This window comes from Cynocephalus volans, chromosome 3 (genome assembly GCF_027409185.1).
Source record: "Cynocephalus volans isolate mCynVol1 chromosome 3, mCynVol1.pri, whole genome shotgun sequence".
NCBI lineage: Eukaryota > Metazoa > Chordata > Mammalia > Dermoptera > Cynocephalidae > Cynocephalus > Cynocephalus volans.
In genome coordinates this window covers 95,116,044-95,134,064 of record NC_084462.1, presented here as the reverse complement: position 1 = coordinate 95,134,064, position 18,021 = coordinate 95,116,044, and the positions used below count along the sequence as shown (strand labels likewise).

The window sequence follows — 18,021 nt, the reverse complement described above, 5'->3', positions numbered from 1 at the left end:
ATGAAGATGCTGAAAAGACATCTGGATTATACAACTTTGGAATTTAGGTAGAAATCATTATCATCAGTGTCCTCTTCATTCCCACTTCTTAGGAAAGGGCTTATGTTGTCTCTTAAGACACCTTCCAGCTCAAATATTGTCTGGCCCTGTGTGATCTGATTCCTGGAGGTTCCTGGATGGACTTTCCATCTAAGAGCACAATGCAGATAAAAGGGGTAATGACTAGAAATGGCAATAACTATTGCTGCTAAAGTCTAGAAATAAGTATTTTTGATGAAGAAGGCAGTAAATGGCTTCTTGTAGCCCAATATCTACCATGGAATCCTAGGAGGCAAAGGGCATTTCTCCCATTTGGTGGTTGATCAAGGAAGGCCAAAAGCTACCTACCATTTTAAAACTGTGTTCCTAAAAAGCACAGGTACAATGAATCTTCACTGTGACAAAGTGGAGTTGGTGAGATGTATGTACTAGTGATCCCACAGGGGATCAGAGTCAATGATTCTAACAAGCTAAGTCAAGTGTGGTAAGCAGCTGCATCTATCCTTTTCAGAAGCATATGTCCTAGGCTGAGTTGGGTACCCCTCCTCCATTTCGCCATAATAGGCAGCATATGTCTCTAGTATCATTTACTTTGTATCATAATCTGTCCATATGTCTTTGTCCCCCACTGCGTATACTAGGAGCACAGGCACTGTCTCTTATTCATCCTTTTATTCCTGTCCCTAGCAGAGAAAATGGCCAATGTAGGCAGCTAGTACTTATTTGATAAAAAAAAAAAAAACAGGAGAATGAATCTCTCTGTGAGAGTGACAGATCCTTCATTTTTTTAAATTTATTTTTTGTTCTCTATTTCTAATTTTTATTGAGAGCATTTAATGACAGGAAATGGAGGTTTTCTTGAGATGTCTGAAGGAAGTAGGATTCACTCCTTAACCTAAAGGACTAGAACAGCTTATTGTGGAGGTGTGAGTTTAAAGAGGCCTAGAACCTGAAGAAGGGGCACACACAAGCACAAATATTTGCAGTAAAAGAACCCTGATGAGGAGGCTATGAAAAACTCTGCAAAGATAACTGAATGGCACTGTCAACACATGATGCATAGGATGCCAGTCACCACCAAGATTCCATGAGGCCCATCATGGGTACCTAGCTCAGTATAAGATATGATTAAGGGTCTGAGCCACCTTTTTATGGTCCTTGATTTCTAGGACCTGGACATTAACAGGAAAGACTGAAATTATTTCTGCTTGTTCTTTGGAGGCTGTTATCAGACACAACCACTCATGTTAAGACCACAGTGTTCATAGTTAAGAGTCAAGGTTTAGATTCCTGAAATCTTCATTTATATTCTAGAGCACACAAGAGATGCCTGACCCTGCTTTTTGTACTAGTCAATCCCAAAAGGATTACGCAATTTTTTGAGTTAGGTTTCATGACAGTCTGGAGTGATGCTCTTCTATCTACAGAGCTAGGTAATTTGGGCACTTTGGATATAAAGCAATCAGCCGTTTGGCTAGGTTAAGAGTTTATAGTGACTCTGTGAGCTACCTACAGGAATGGGAAGTGAACTATGAGTGATCACTAAGGAGAAAAAAGTCAATGGTCTTAACTTGTTCAGTGCCCAAGTTCAAGGCCCTAGCAGGCTGAGAACTTCCCACTGCTTTGCTCCTCTAAACTGAAGACTTCTTGAGAATCCAAATGGGCCAAAGCTGAGCATAACTAATAAGGAAAGCTCACGTCCAACTCTGCACAAAGCGGCAAGGGCAGGTGGAATTGCATGGGTTCCTGGGGATCGCCCAAGCCGACCCACGGCCATAGCTGTCTACGGCGGGTAATCACCTCCCTGCCCTCCCTCATCCCAGGCCCCTTTCGGACAGCACCCGATAGGAGCCCACACAGCCAGATGTCTGTCCACTTCCGCAGCCTCGCGGAAGGTCCGGGTCGCTCCCGTGCTATCCCCGCCTTGGCCCCGCGGCCCCCACAGCTCACCCCAGGCAGCCAGACAGTCGATCTGCAGAGGCAGCTTTTCTAGGATCGGCACCGGCTCGAAAGCGTCGTGCATGGCTGCGAGCGGGAAGTCGTCACCGCCGTCTCGCCCCGAGGTTGCCGGGCCGGGATTGGGGCCAGAACCCGGCCGGGGGAAGGGTAGACCGAGACCACCAGGCCAGAGAACCTGGCTACAGGGCCTTCAGCAACACAGCCATCCTCAACCCCGGACTTCCTGCTAGGTTAAACCCGCCCCTTCCGCAACCAAGTCCCACCCCTTCCGCCCTGGCTCCCAAAGTACTCTCAAGGAATGTGTTGGTCTTGGATACCCTTCTTCACCTTCGATTTATCTTCTCCGTCATGGGGCCCGAGTAGCCAAAGGCTTGACAGGAATGAAGAACTGTCTTAGGCAGTGAGCGTAGTGATTAAAAATTCGGGCGTCAGTCAGAACTGGGATGGAGATCTGCCATTTAGGAAATTAGCTGTGCCGTTCAGGAAATTTAATCTTCCGAGGCCTTACTGTACTAACCTGCAAAATGATTTTAGTGTCGAGTACCTATGACCTAGTGTCCCGAGTGCTTAGCAACACCTGACACACTCTTAAGCACTCAGTACATTACCACTATATCCCAACTAGTTCAAGTACTTTACCCTTACATTTTTAAAGTTGCTCTAGGCCAGTGGTTCTCAAGAGTGGTCCCTAGACCAGCAGCATCAGCATCTCCTGTGAACTTACTGGAAATGCAAAAGATCTCAGGCCTCACTCCAGCTCTGAATTTGAAATTCCGGAGAGGAACAGCAATCTGTTTTAATAACCCCCCAAGGTTAGTCCCTGCACCTAAAAGCTTGAGAACCACCGTTCTAGGATAGGTTTCTCAACTACAGCACCATGGACATTTAGGGAAGAATAATGGGGGGAGGGGTGGGGCAGGGAGGAGGCTGTTCTGTGCGTGGTAGGATGTTTAGCAGCATCCCTAGGTTGTACCCACCAGATGCCAGTAGCACCCTCCCCAGAGATGACAACCCAAAATGTCTCATTTTGCCAAATGTCCCAAGAGGGAAAATCACCCCTAGTTGAAAATCACTGATGGAGGCCAATGCTTCTCAAATTTAATATGCATTCACATCACCAAGAAATACTACTAAAATGCAGATTTTGATGCAGTAGGACCAAAGTAAGGCTCCGCTACTGGTCCCTGTACCACATTTTGAGTAGCAAAGGTTTAGGAAGCAAGAGTTGATGCACTAACTCTTGGGAGTCAGTAAAATGAACCTCTTTTTAAGTTGATGGTCACATTCAACCACTTCAATCCTCCCAAGCTGTATCTTACATCCTAATACTCCTTTTAGGAAGGTAAGTGACATGGCTCTTTCCTCCTATGGGTCTTGTACTGTCTGATGTACCTTAGCATTCCCCCTGGAGACTTAACAACAAAACTGAGTTTGAGCTGCAAGAATGATCTGTATCTGGTAATTTCTGCCAAAGAAAACATCAGGTATGTTATAAAATTAAGCATTTGGGTTTAAAGCAAAAATGTAAAAGAAAAGGGTTATTAGTCTATGATATGAAGTCAAAAAACTGGTCCTGGACACTTTATTTTTGCACGCCAGTTTCTTCATATGTAAAATAGGGATCCTTGTCCCATCTTTATCAAATGCTGTTCTTATAATCAAAAGTATATTTTCAAGTAGTTAAAAACTTTAAAATTGCTAAACAAAATCTTGCATTATGGCTGATTTTCACCACAGAAGCTGATCACATTCTTGAAAATTAGAATTACCAGTTGTTGTGCTGGAAGAAGGTCCAATACCTTTTAGTCCCAGGACCAAGGACCAAGACCAAAATAAACAATATAAACTCTAAGACAACAGGCAATGTGAAACTATAAATTCTTTCTTAACCTGTCCTAAGAATGACACACTATATCCAACCCCAGTAACACACATAGCAAAAAGTAGAATTATCAGGCCCCAGACTACAGAATTTGTTCCATACACTCCTGCTTAACAAAATAGGTATTTTTCTAGTCTCAAGTCAACATCAAACAAGCTCAAAAAATATCTAACTATCCTACCACATTATAATTGTTATTCACCCACTAAGTTTTAGTATGCAATAGCAGGACACAAGACCACTAGCCTTTTGCTAATGGATTAGCATGAGAATATAGTCAGTTCTTCATATTGCTATTCTTAAAGATATTGCCTAGGTGATTTTTTTAAAAATCCCCATAGCAAAGAACTGTAGAGAAATGCTACATAAATGTTAACACTTTCACCATAGTATGAGTTAGTGAAGATTGTGGTCAGATGGTCATTGGTTTCAACAGAAGATAAGACAATCTTGAAATAAAAGCCATGGAAAGAAAATTTCCACAAGTGACACTTTGGGAGAGAATGAAGGGTCTTTAGAGAAAGTTTGAGGAAAAAAAAAATGAGAAAAACATATTAATTTTGTTAAAATTTTTTATATTAAAAATGGCATGAACTTTTTATGTAGAACAAAAATCTTGGGAAGGCAAAATTGGATAATATTAAAACAGAAATATAGTGCTTCAAATGAATCCCATCACCTTGTGATGCCCCTTATAAACAGTCTTTACACCAAACAGATACTAGAACAGTTAATTCCAAAGAACAAGCAGCAGTCCAGGGCCTCCACACTACATGCAAGGATAACTGTTTAAATTAAGCCAGCAGCACCTATTTCCTTTATATAAGCTTCCTCTTCTGAAGCATTACAGTCCCTCTAGCAGGGTGCTTAATCACAGCACCTAGATGGAATGGAGTGCCTCTCTAAATTTAGTGCCACACCCAGTGAATGAGGCAAGAAAGCAAACAAAGCATTGCCTAGGACACTGCAATGCTACCCTTGGAGGCTTACAAAACAGTAGTTAAAAGTTTCGGAGTGTGCACCACATTGCCAGCAATGGGATGTGTCACAATAGCAGATGTCAAAAGAGTTAAGCTAATATTTCTCTTTAAAGTACATCTGAAATAGAAAAATCTTTAATATACACCATTTGTAAACAAAATTGCACTTGATTTTTCTTTTTTAAATGATCTGAATCACACTGTAACAGTTTCTTTTTTTTCTGTTAATCATTCATAGAACCATAGCTCCTTAACTCAGAAGGGCCCCTTTTTCTTAAAATTACTTCTTCAAGACATAACCTTGAATTCCCCGGAAACTGAAAGATAATTAAGTTTCCCCCATCACTATGTAACTCCCTAAATAAATAAAAATTACAGGCAGTTGCTCCTGGAGATTACATATTATGGTGTTGATGACATAGTCCTATAGAAGATGTTAAACTTTTTAGTTTGACAGATTAAACAACTGAAACATACAAAGTTCAGGAACAACACACATAAGTTGCATAAACATCCATGTCAGGGTTTGGGGAGGGAAAGGGGCATCAATGTTGTAAATAAGAAGCTCGTAGATTTTTCTCATCCTGTGAACTTGTTTTCAGTAAGATGTTCTCCTTGTTTTGACACCTCTTGCCAGCTCCAATGCACAAAGATGAAGGAATAGATCAGGATTTCATTGCCTCCTTTAATTTCACGGAGCAGTATAGAAGACTGACACAGAAGCTGATCTCTTCCCTGATACTAGCCATCTTCAACTGCAAGTCTTCCCATTCCTTACTCCATTTTGGACCTTTCAAAGTGTGTGATCATTCGTTCCTAGGGGTGAAAAAAAGGTTTATCCTAGGTATATTAATTTAAAATGGTCTACATTCCAAATATCTTCTATGCAGACTATCCAAACACGTTTTCCACAAGTACTTGTTTATATTAATTAAAGGTTTAGAGCAATGGTTCCTAAACATCTACGAAGACTTTGAAACATACAGATGTCCAGGCCCCACCCAAGATCAAGTGGATCAAAATCTCTAGGCTTCTGGACAGCAAATCACAACTCAGAAGCAAATGTATGTTTTAGAGTCAATTAAGATAATCAAGCAAGTATTTACTTAAGATTAAGCTTTAATAAAAGTCTGTACCTCCTCTAATTCAGGAATTTAACTTGAAGACCCAACGATGTGTACAAAGATTTAGCCACACCAATCAACACTAGAAAGTACGAAGTGTTCAAAAATATAGGGTTGCATAAACAAATTATGATACATCCTTACAATGAAATATTATATATTCATTAAAATTACATTTGATGAAGGGCCGGCCCGTGGCTCACTTGGGAGAGTGCAGTGCTGATAACACCAAGGCCACAGGTTTGGATCCCTATATAGGGATGGCCAGTTTGCTCACTTGGGAGAGCATGGTGCTGACAACACCAAGTCAAGGGTTAAGATCCCCTTACCAGTCATCTTTAAAAACAACAAAAAAATTACATTTGATGAAAAAGTTCTAGAGACCTGTTGCACAACAATGTGCATATAGTTAACACTTAGCACTTGAGAATGGTTAAGAGGGTAGGTTATGTGATGTGTTTTTTACAATTTTAGAAAACCATGTTTAAAAAACTGCATTTGATTAAAAATGGTATTTAGAGTATCCCATTTCAATTAAGAAAATGTACTAACATTAAATTTCCTTTCTTATGCAATTTTTACCTTAGTGTTAATATTTTTTTCATTTTTTTCTTTGCTTCATTTGCTAAAGTACCTATCACAAATGTATCCTAAACTCTGACAGAACTGTAACTCCTTTTGAATATGATCAACACATCAGAGAATCTATATCCTTTTCATTTTTTTCCTCACAAACACACTGCCCACAGGGTGGGCACATTGATTCAACAATACACAGAACAATTGCCTCTGTTCTGCTCCATTCCAGTTGTTTTCCAAGCCTCTTGCCCAGCTGTCATCCTGAGAATTTCTTACATCATCACACAGGGAATGTTCTCTGACTCTCTGTTGGACCCTTTATTACTGGATCCCAAGTCTTTCTCTTTTCTCAGTTACCTCATTTTTGTAAAGAACATTTTCCATTACTTTCACAAGTCTTTCTCTTTCTCAGATACCTCACTTTATCTGAAGAACATTTTCCATTACTTTCCTGAGAAAGGACATCAATTGTTTTATTTCTTGGGTAACTGAAAACATCTTTATTTTACCCTTATGTTGATAGTTTAGTTGGGTATAGAATTCTAGGTCTAAAATAATTTTCCTCAGAATTCAAGGGAATTTTTCTAATTATCTTCTGGCTTCCAAAATTGCTATTGAAGAGTCTGAAGCCATTTTGATTCCTGGTCCTTCATGTAAATTGTCTCTCCTGTAATTTATTTCTTTTTCAGCTTTTTTAAAAAAAAGGCCTTGGAGAAAGAGATGTCAGCAAGATGATAGACAAGGAAGATCTAGACCCTCCTTTCCCCACAGACACATTGATTCAACAATACACAGAGCAATTGCCTCTGAGAAATCCAGAAACCAGTCGAGGGGCACCAGTACCAAGGTAGAGCATGAAATCAGCCATATTAAAGCCAGTAGGAGAATCTGGGTACCCTCCTGGTCATAACTTCCTCCCTCTCCTGAAACCCAGCACAGCATCACATGAGCAGGAGGAAACCCTCAGCTCCTAGCTTCTCCTTGGAGAGGGAAGGAAAGGACTGGGACGTACATCTAACATTCTGACTTTTCCGGAAGCTGCCTGAGGAACTGGTTTCAGTCTTACCTGAATCTGAATACTAACAGCAAAAGATCCCGGGTTGAAAGTCACTGAGACAAAGGTGTAGGTTTGGACTAGCATGCATGCACTCATCACAGCCACTCCCCCAGCTCAGTGCAGAGCAAGCAGTCAGAAACCCCTAAATTCCAGTCTCTCTCTGATGAGGAAAGAGTTGGACTGTGAATCCAATGTTCCAACTTTTCAGGAGGTTGCCCAAGGGACTTGCTTCTGTCTTGCCTGTCTAGGAAAACAGTAGTTTAGGTGCCTGGGGGCCAACGTGAACTAAAAAAGAGCTATGGCATGCTGCTGATCTAGAAGTCCCATGGTAGAGTAGACAGATACCAAAGGGAGCAAGAGATTATACATTCCGGTGGGGGGAAACCAGCAAATCCCTCTGGGAATTTTAGATACACAAATCCAGAGAGAACGCTTATACAGAGAAGGTTGGAGAAGTCCCCAGAATCTCTGGCTGGGCTGATCTTCTCTTGTACAAGGCCAGTCAATGAACACTGAGAGAGGTGGATATTTTTTCAAATGTACAGATACCAAGACAAAGCAACAAGATAAATCTCCAGAAACCAACCCTAATGAGAAAGATGTATATGAATCACCTGACAGAATTTAAAATAACTATCATTAAGATACTCAACAAGCTCAGGAGAAGAATGCATGAACAAAGTGAGAATCTGAACAAAGAGACAGAAAATATTTTTCAAATGCCAACATACTGAATAACCTAGAAGAAATGAATAGATTTCTAGAAACATACAACCCACCAAGACTGAATCAAGACTTTTATTGAAGAAATAAAAAACCTGAATAGACCTATAACAGGCAAGAAGACTGAACTGATAATCAAAAATCTCCCAACAAAAAAAGCCCAGGACAAAATGGCTTCACTGGTGAATTCTACCAAATATTTAGAGATAAATTAACACCAATCTTTCTTAAACTCTTCCAAAAAATTAAAGAGAAAAGAATTTTTCTCATTTGGAAGGAACTTCCAAACTCCTTCTATGAGGCCTGCATACCCTGATAACAAAGCCAAAGACATTACAAAAACCCAAAATTATAGGAAAAATATCCCTGATGAAAAACAGATGCAAAAATCTTCAACAAAACACCAGCAAAGAGAATTCAACAGCATATTAAAAGGATCATACCCCATAACTAAGTGAGATTTATTCCTGAGAAGCGAGAATGGCTCAACATACAAAAGCCAACCAACGTGATACAACACTTTAACACAATGAAGGACAAAAAACACACCATCTGAATTGATACAGAAAACACATCTGACAAAATAAAACACCCTTTCATGATAAAAATTCTCAAAAACCTAGAAACAGGGAGAAATTACCTCAACATAATAAAGGAAATATATGAATAGCCCACAATTAACATTATAGTCAACAGTGAAATACTGAAAACTTTCCCTCTGATCAGGAAGAATGCAAGGATGCTAAATCTCGCCATTTCTATGAAACACGGTACTGGAAGGCCTAGCCAGAGCAACCAGGCAAGGAAGGAAAAAAAAAAAAAGGGCATCCAAATCAGAAAGGAAAAAATAAATTATCTTTGTTGCAGATGACATGATAATATATGTATAAATTCCTAGAGTCCACCAAAAACTGTTAGAATTAATAAATTAATTCAGTAAAATTGCAGGATACAAAATCGACATACAAAAATCAGTTGCACTTCGGGGCCAGCCCGTGGCTCACTCGGGAGAGTGTGGTGCTGATAACACCAAGGCCGTGGGTTCAGATCCCATATACAGATGGCCAGTTAGCTCACTGGGTGAGCAATGTGCTGACAACACCACATCAAGGGTTAAGATCCTCTTACCGGTCATCTTAAAAAAAAAAAAAAAAAAATCAGTTGCAATTCCATACACTAACAACAAACTATCCAAAAAGGAAATTAAGAAAAAATCCATTTACAATACTATAAAAAAGAATAAAATACTTAGGAATGAACTTAACCAAGGAAGTAAAAGACTTATACACTGAAAACTACAAGCATTGATGAAAGATATTAAAGCCACAAATAAACAGAAACATATTCTGTGTTCATAGCCTGGAAGACTTAATATCAGTAGAATTTCCATACTACCCAAAGCAATATATGGATTTAATGAAGTCCCTATCAAAATCTCAATTGCATTTTTTTTTTTTTTTTACAAAAATAAAAAAAAATCCTATAATTCATATGGATCCACAAAGGACACCAACAGCCAAAATCTCAAGAATAAACAGCAAAGCTGGAGCCACCACACTTCCTGATTTCAAAATACATTACATAGTTGCAGTAATTAAAACAGTATGGTACTAGAATAAAGATGGAAATATAGGTCACTGGAACAAAATAGAAAGCCTAGACATAAACCTTCATATAGATGGCCAACTGATCTTCAAAAACGGTGCCAAGATTATACAGTGGGGAGAGAATAGTTTCTTCAACAAATGGTGCTGAAAAACCTAGATAGTCACATGCAAAAGAATAAAATTGGACTCTAATCTTACATCATACACAAAAATCAACTCAAAATGGATTAAAGACATAAGATTTAAAATTGCAAAACTCCTAGAAGAAATCATAAGCTTCTTCACATTGTCTTGGCAATGAGACTTCTTGGATATGACACCAAATACACAGGTAACAAGAGCAAAAACAGACAGTGGGACTACAGCAAACTAAAAAGCTTCTGCACAGCAAAGGAAATAATTAACCCAGTGAAAACTCAACCCACAGAATGGGAGAAACTATTTGCAGACAATATATTTGAAAAGGGGTTAATACTCAAAATATATAAGGAACTCAAATAACTCAATAGCAAAAAATCAACTAACCCAATTTGAAAATGGGCAAAGGATCTGAATAGACATTTCTCAAAAGAAGATATATAAATGGGCAACAGGTACATGACAGAAAATGCTCGTCATCACTAATCCATCAGGGAATTGCAAATCAAAACCACAATGAGATTATTACCTCACACCTGTTAGAATGCCCATTATCAAAAAACAAAAAATAACGAGTGTTGGTGAGGTTGTGGAGAAAATGGAATACTTGTACACTGTTGGCAGGAATGTAAAATGGTGCAGCCACTATGGATGACAGTATGGAGGTTCCTCAAAAAATTTTTAAAAGGAGGCTGGCCAGTTAGCTCAGCTGATTAGAACACAGCCTTATAACTCCAAGGTCACAGGTTTGCATCCCCATGCAGTCCAGCCACCAAAAAAAAAATTAAAAATTAAAAACAGAACTACCATATGATCCAGAAATACTACTTCTGGGTACATATTCAAAAGAATTAAAATCAGTATGTTAAAGGGATACCTGCACTCCCATGCTCACTGTAGCATTATTCGCAATAGTCAAGATATGAAATCAACCGAAGTGTCCATCAACAGATGAATGGATAAAGAAAAAGTGGTATATACATATAATACAATACTATTCAGTGTTTTTTAAGAAAAGGAAAATCTAGACCAAAAGAAAAAAAATGGAAGGAAATCCTGCCATATGTGAAAACATGCATGAACCTTGAGGACATTATGCTAAGTGAAACAAGCAACTCACAGAAGGACAAATACTGCATGATTCCACTTATATGAGGAATGAGATATCTAAAACAGTCAAACTCCTACAAGCAGAAAATAGAATGGTGGATACCAGGGACTGGAGAAGGGGAAAAGTTGCTACTGCTATTCAACAGTATAAAGTATCAGTTAAATAAGATGAGAAGTTCCAGAGATCTGCTATATAACACTGTGCTTATACTTAACAGTGGTATAAAGTACACTAAAAATATTAAGAGGGAAAATCTCATGGTTATGTTTTCCTACCACAAAAAAGGTCTTTGATATTTATTACATATACTTGCAAACTTTTGCACAGTTGTTCCATAAAGGAAAATAATGAACAGATAGCTGAAATTAGTGACACCAAAAGCACTACAGTAAACCTGTACTCGCATTAATGGCACAATCAGGTTTCTCATAGTCAGCCCTTTCTGACTAGAATATAGCATAGCTGGAGAGCTAATAAAGGCAAAGATAAGCACTAAAGACAAATATTTAGCAGAGGAAGATCCCAAGAGGGAAATATGGGAACTGCAAAATATACCACAGAATGCAAAATCTTATGTGTTATTAGGTTCAAATCCGAATAGTAGAGTTCTCAATTTTTTCAAGGCACAAGACAGCTAAGGAATTTGACACTGTATGCTGTGTCGCACAGCAGGTCAGTGGGAAATGAACAAACCATTTTTAGCAGCCAGTTTAATGCAATGAGTCAGAATCAGCCACAATGCTTCCAAAAGGCTTTCTGAAATTAAGAGACTCTGGAACAATCTAATTCAGAACATGTCTAGAACTAGTTTCCATAAATCCAGGCCACATTCTTACATAAGACTTCATGTAAAGCCTTCTAGACGAACTATATGGAAGCATATTAAAAGATTAAAAGCCAACATTAAGTATTAGAGGAACCAAGTATAATCCCTATTATCTGAAAAGGGTAGTGACAGATAACATTAAAAAGTAGGTAACTTAAAATAACTTATATTTTGTTTTTATCTACTATTTTCTTTTTTCAATATTATTCCTTTTTATTTTTGCCAAGATCAGTTTAGCATTTAATTTGAATTTCTTAAAGACAAAGCAACTAGACAGTGGAGAGTACAGCATGTGCTACCCAATTTAGACAAAAACATTCTCAAGTATGACCATATTGCTTTGAAAAAAACTGGAACATGTATAGACAAATGTAAAGAAAGGACACATTCTTAAATGTTTGAGTTTTAATAGTAGTATTTCCATTCTTGTCTTTTTCAACTACAACAGCTATAGTTCTTCAGGCCATTACTGAGTCGAATAGAGTCTCCCTGGTTAGAGGACTCATGACTTCCTTTTTAAGACACCAGATCCACAGAGTTTAAGCACATAATTTGATTACTAACCTCATCTGAATCCAGAAGGGCTGGAAGTGCTCTGCAGAGAAAGACAAATACTAAATTGAACAATGTAAAATAAAGCCATAAATGATTCACAAAGGACAATGAAATACTGAATGCAATTTAAAGCTTTTTTGTAATCATATAAGATTTGCATCTTAATAATGGACATTTCAGGGAAAAAAGCAAATATAATAAACAAGAATCAGAGTTACTAGAATTGTATAGGAAATTTAAAAAATGATGTTCTACAATGGGATAGGACCAATGAAAATTAATTGCCCTGGAAAGGAACTAAAATATTTCAAAAGGATCATCCCACTGATTTTAGGAAGATCTATAGCTAAATCTTTATAAGCAGAAATGTCATCTGAATAAATAATCCCAATTATTTTTGTTTGTATATTATTCCTAATCTTTTAACTATTTTTTGACATCTTTTATTCTCATTAGTATGCTCTTCAGCTCATTTGTTTAATATAATAAAAGAGTAGCACTAACTTTGAAATATGATTTTTGTGGTACTAGTTCAAACTTACACATCTGTCACAGAAGAAGGAACATTCTCTTCTACCCACTTCAAATCATCTTCCTGCTGGGAACATACATATACCAGTTGTTATTAAAATGCACCACATAATACATCTCAAGTAAAAATCTAAAGTTCTTAAAATCTTTACTCTTTTTTATCTCCAAATTCACATAACAAGTGGGACTACTATAAAAAAGTCAAATAATTTAAAAAATTTTTTTAATACTTTTGACCACATCTCTGCAATTCCCCACCAGTCCCTGGTAACAATCGCTTCTAATGAGTTCAACTTTTTTAGATTCCAAATACAAGTGAGGTCATGCAATATTTGTCTTTCTGTGCCCTGCTTATTTCACTTAACGTTGTCCAGGTTCATCTGTGTTGTTGCAAATGACAGGATTTCCTTCTTTTTAAGACTGAATATTATTCCACTGTGTATACACCATGTTTTCTTTATCCATTTATCCAATGATGGACATTTAGGTTGATTCCATATCTTGGCTAGTGTGAATAATGCTGCAATGAACGTGGGAGTGCAGATATCTCTTCAGCATACTGATTTCATCTCCTCTGGATATATACCCAGTACTGGGATTGCTGGACCACAAGATAGTTCTATTTTTAATTTTTTGAGGGAACTCCTTACTGTTGTACATAATGGCTATTCTTGTTTACATTCCCTCCAACAGTGTACCAGGGTTTCCTTTTCTCCATATCCTCACCAACACTTTTATCTTTCATCTTTTTGATAACAGCCACTCTAACAGGTGTGAGGTGAAAATCTCACTGTGGTTTTAAATTGCAGTACCCTGACTGATTAGTGATGATGAACATTTTTTCATGTATCTGTTGGCCATCTGTAGGTCTTCTTTTGAGAAATGTCTGTTCAGGTCCTTTGCCCAATTTTTAATTGGGTTAGCTGATTTTTTGCTATTGAATTGAGTTCCTTATATATTTTGGATATTAACCCTTTACCAGACATATGGTTTGCAAATTTTTTTTTTTTTTTTTAATTATATGAGAGAGATTTATTAGGGGAATTAGCTCACGTGGCAATGAAGAAAAGTCCCATGATAGGCCGTCTATAAACTGGATGCCAGTAGTGTGGCTCAGTCCAAGTCCAAAGGCCTCAAAACCAGAGAAGCTGATGGTATCCTTGATGTAAGTACTGGAACCCAAAAGCTGAAGAGTCTCGAGCTCTGATGTCCACGGACAGGAGAGAAGAGTGTATCTCAGCTCCAGCAGATCGAGAGAGAGCTTCACCTCTTTCCTCTGTCTTTTGTTCTCTCTGGACCCCCAGTGGATTGGATGGTTCCCACCCACACTGGGGGTGGGTCTTTCACACCCAGGCCCCTCAGACTCTCATACTAATCTCTGCTGGAAACACCCTCATGGACACACCTGAAAAGATTGCTTTACCAGGTTTCTCAGCATTCCTTCATCTAACCAAGTTGACATCTAGAATTAACCTTCACAAGTCCACCCCTTGTCAACTTGGTGTCCATACTATCTCCTTAAATCACACTTAATTTTCAAATGGTACAATAACATAATAGTTTTGCCTAACATGACACATTATCCTACACACAACTGGAAATGCATTAATCCCTTTCCAAGAAGAAAAAGGTAAAGTCCTTAAATGATATTTATCCTTCTCCCAATGTCCCATAACTTAAAATTGCAAATACTATGAAGTAAGGTTAACAACATTTAAATGCTGGTGTAAAGTCAGTAAGTCTCATGGTACATGATAGAGAACAAGAGGAACAAAAACAAAGATAATTGCTTAATATGTGCACAGTGTATATACATAGAGACATATTCTTAACACAACAGGGAGAACAATTACAATCCTCGTTTCTGTAACTGGTCACGTGGTCAAAGCTGGTATTTATAGCTACCTTCTTCTACTACCCATTCTGTATTCCCTTTGCCTTCAGTGAGCACCTCAGCAGGTTGTGGTTCTTTACCTGGTGGAATGACCCAAACCTTCATCCCTGAAGAGTCTGGGCTATTCATAGTCTTGCCTGGATTTGGTTGTTGTAATTTTCCATTGACCTTAATCACAGGGCATGGTAGTACTAAGAGAGGTCCTGAAGGATTTCCTGTATTCCAGATATAATCTTCCTTACCTCCATTGTGAAGTAGAAGTCCAACTTCCCCTTGGTAGTCTGGGTCAATCACTCCAGCCAACACAGTAACTCCTTTCTTAGCCTGCCGATTCAGAGGTATGAGGAACCCAAAGTGGCCAGGTGACAGCCTTAACTTCCAGTTCAATGGGATCATTTTTCTGTCTTCTGATGGAAGCATGCCTCCCTCTGGAACCAAGACCTCTAGACCAGCAGAGCATAAGGTTGCAGGGACAGGAAGCAAAGTTTTTTCTAATGGGTCCCTAGGGGTAATGGTTAGTGGTGCAACTTTCATTTCCACCCCTTGATTCCTGGACCCCTGAATCCTGACTATGGGAGAGACAGTACCATATATTGGGTGCTAGTTTAGAGCATATACAGCCTGCTGGAGAACTTTGTCCCAGCCCTGCAGGGTATTGGCACCAAGCTGGTGCTGTAACTGTGATTTCAAATGTCCATTCCACCATTTTATCAGACCAGCTGCTTCAGGATGATGGCGAACATGGTAAGACCAGTGAATTCCATGAGCATGAGCCCATTGCCACGCTTCTTTAGCTGTGAAGTGAGTTTCTTGGTCAGAAGCAATGCTGTGTGGAATGTCATGATGGTGAATAAGGCATTCTGTGAGTCCATGGATGGCAGTTTTAGCAGAAGCATTTCATGCTGGGAAGGTAAATCCATATCCAGAGTAAGTATCTATTCCAGTAAGGACAAAACTCTGCCCCTTCCATGATGGAAATTTCCCAATGTAATCAACCTGCCACCAGGTGGCTGGCTGATCACCCCGGGGAATGGTGCCATATTGGGGGCTCAGTGTTGGTCTCTGATGCTGGCAGATTGGGCACTCAGTGGTCACTGTAGTCAGATCAGCCTTGATGAGTGGAAGTCCATGTTGCTGAGCCCATGCATAACCTTCATCCTTGCCACCATGGCCACTTTGCTCATGAGCCCACTGGGCGATGACAGGGGTGGCTGGAGAAAGAGGCTGACTAGTATCCATATAATGGGTCATACTGTCTGCCTGATTATTAAAGTCCTCCTCTGCTGAGGTCACCTTTTGATGGGCATTCACATGGGAAACAAATATCTTCACATCCTTTGCCCACTCTGAGTGGTCCATCCACATACCTCTTCCCCAAATTTCTTTCTCACCAATTTTCCAATCATGTTCCTTCCATGTCCCTGACCATCGGCCAAACCATTGGCTACGGCCCATGAATCAGTATATAATCGCACATCTGGCCATTTCTCCATCCAGGCAAAGTGCACAACCAAGTGTACTGCCCAAAGTTCTGCCCATTGAGAAGATTTGCCCTCACAACTCTTCTTCAGGGATGTCCAAGAAAAGGGATGCAGTGCCACAGCTGTCCACTTTCGGGTGGTGCCTGCATATTGTGCAGAACCATCTGTAAACCAGGCTCTAGCCTTGTCTTCCTCTGTCAACTGATCATAGGGAACTCCCAATGAGGCCATAGGTGCAGGCTGGGGAAGAGAAGGCAGTGTAGCAGGAGTAGGAACCATGGGCATTTGGGCCACTTCTTCATGTAACTTACTTGTGCCTTCAGGACCTGCTTGGGCCCAATCACGTATATACTAACTCCATTTGATGATCAAGTGCTGCTGTGCACACCCAACCTTATGACTTGCTGGGTCAGATAACACCCAATTCATGATGGGCAGCTCCAGTCGCATGGTAACTTTGTGGCCCATAATCAAGTGTTCAGTTTCTACTGAGGCCCAATAGCAGGCCAAGACCTGTTTCTCAAAAGGAGAGTAGTTATCTGTGGATAATGGCAGAGCCTTACTCCAAAATTCTAAGGGTCTCCACTGTGATTCAACTATAGGGGCCTGCCAAAGGCTCCATACTGCATCCCTATCTGCCACTGATACTTCAGGGGGTCTGCTGGATCATATGATCCAAGGGGCAGAGCAGCTTGCACAGCAGCCTGGACCTGTTGCAGAGCCTTCTCCTGCTCTGGCCCCAATCAAAACTAGCAGCCTTTCATGTCACTTGGTAGATGGGACAGATTTTGGTATCAGGAGTGGTTCTAGAGAAACAGAATCTTAAAGATGAATTTCTTCATTTGGTTTCAGGGCGTTAGACCTAAAAATGCTAACACCTTGACTTCTAATAATAAGAAGAGCACTGATATAGTCCTTGGTGTGAACTGTTTAGAGAGACATGCGAGATAAATCCGTTTGATGGTCCTGATTCACCGCTTGTAAAAGGCAAGGGATTCAGTGACTCTACACATAATACTTTTGAGTATTTGTGGAAATCTGAGGACTATAATGATGTTGGCTGGTTGCTCTTCACAACACTGAAGAGTTGATAAACCTGACATGCAGGCAGATTACTTCACAGTGACTACCGCGGTTGCAGGGGCCACTCCGCTGGTTGATCACCCTTCATCGACCTTCTTTCAGGACTGAGCAGCTGGGGGCCTCACTCGCTCGCCTTTCACCCATGAGTTTTAAAAAATGCCTTACATGGGGCACCACTCTGTCGGTTCCACTGCCTGCCGGCCGACCCGAACAGCCCTAGCCTCGTTCTTTTGGTGGGCAAGCAAATGGCCTGGATTATTCTTTCCCTCCGGTCCCCTTTGGAAGGAGACAGGGGGAGAGAGCCATGAAGAGAGGTGAACACAGCCACCGGTCCCAACCAGCCCAGTTTAAAGGACACTCAGATGCAGAGGGAGTTCTGTCTAGCAGTCCCCTGGTTTGCAAATATTTTTGCTCATTCTGTAGGTTGTGTTTTTACTCTGTGCTTCCTTTGC

General features: G+C 39.8%; 2 protein-coding genes across 7 annotated transcripts in view; both read right to left on the bottom strand.

Annotated features, from left to right (window-relative positions):
• VPS39 (VPS39 subunit of HOPS complex) overlaps positions 1-2,216 on the bottom strand; it is a 38,903-nt gene extending 36,687 nt beyond the window's left edge. For 4 of the 6 annotated variants that reach the window (XR_010022908.1, XR_010022907.1, XM_063089867.1 and 1 more), the window contains exon 1: positions 1,990-2,216. Coding sequence is in view for 2 of the 6 variants with exons in the window: in XM_063089867.1 (XP_062945937.1) it covers positions 1,990-2,062 (73 nt within the window). In the remaining 4 variants the exon portion in view is untranslated. The remainder of the gene's footprint in view (positions 1-1,989) is intronic. The other 2 variants (XM_063089871.1, XM_063089872.1) reach the window with 1 other exon arrangement.
• A 2,222-nt stretch (positions 2,217-4,438) lies between these two features.
• TMEM87A (transmembrane protein 87A) overlaps positions 4,439-18,021 on the bottom strand; it is a 54,610-nt gene continuing 41,027 nt past the window's right edge. The window contains exons 18-20 of the mRNA XM_063089078.1: positions 13,123-13,178; positions 12,590-12,620; positions 4,439-5,676 (exon numbers count right to left, since the gene is read on the bottom strand). Of these exons, the coding sequence (XP_062945148.1) occupies positions 5,635-5,676; positions 12,590-12,620; positions 13,123-13,178 (129 nt within the window). The 3' untranslated portion in view covers positions 4,439-5,634. The remainder of the gene's footprint in view (positions 5,677-12,589; positions 12,621-13,122; positions 13,179-18,021) is intronic.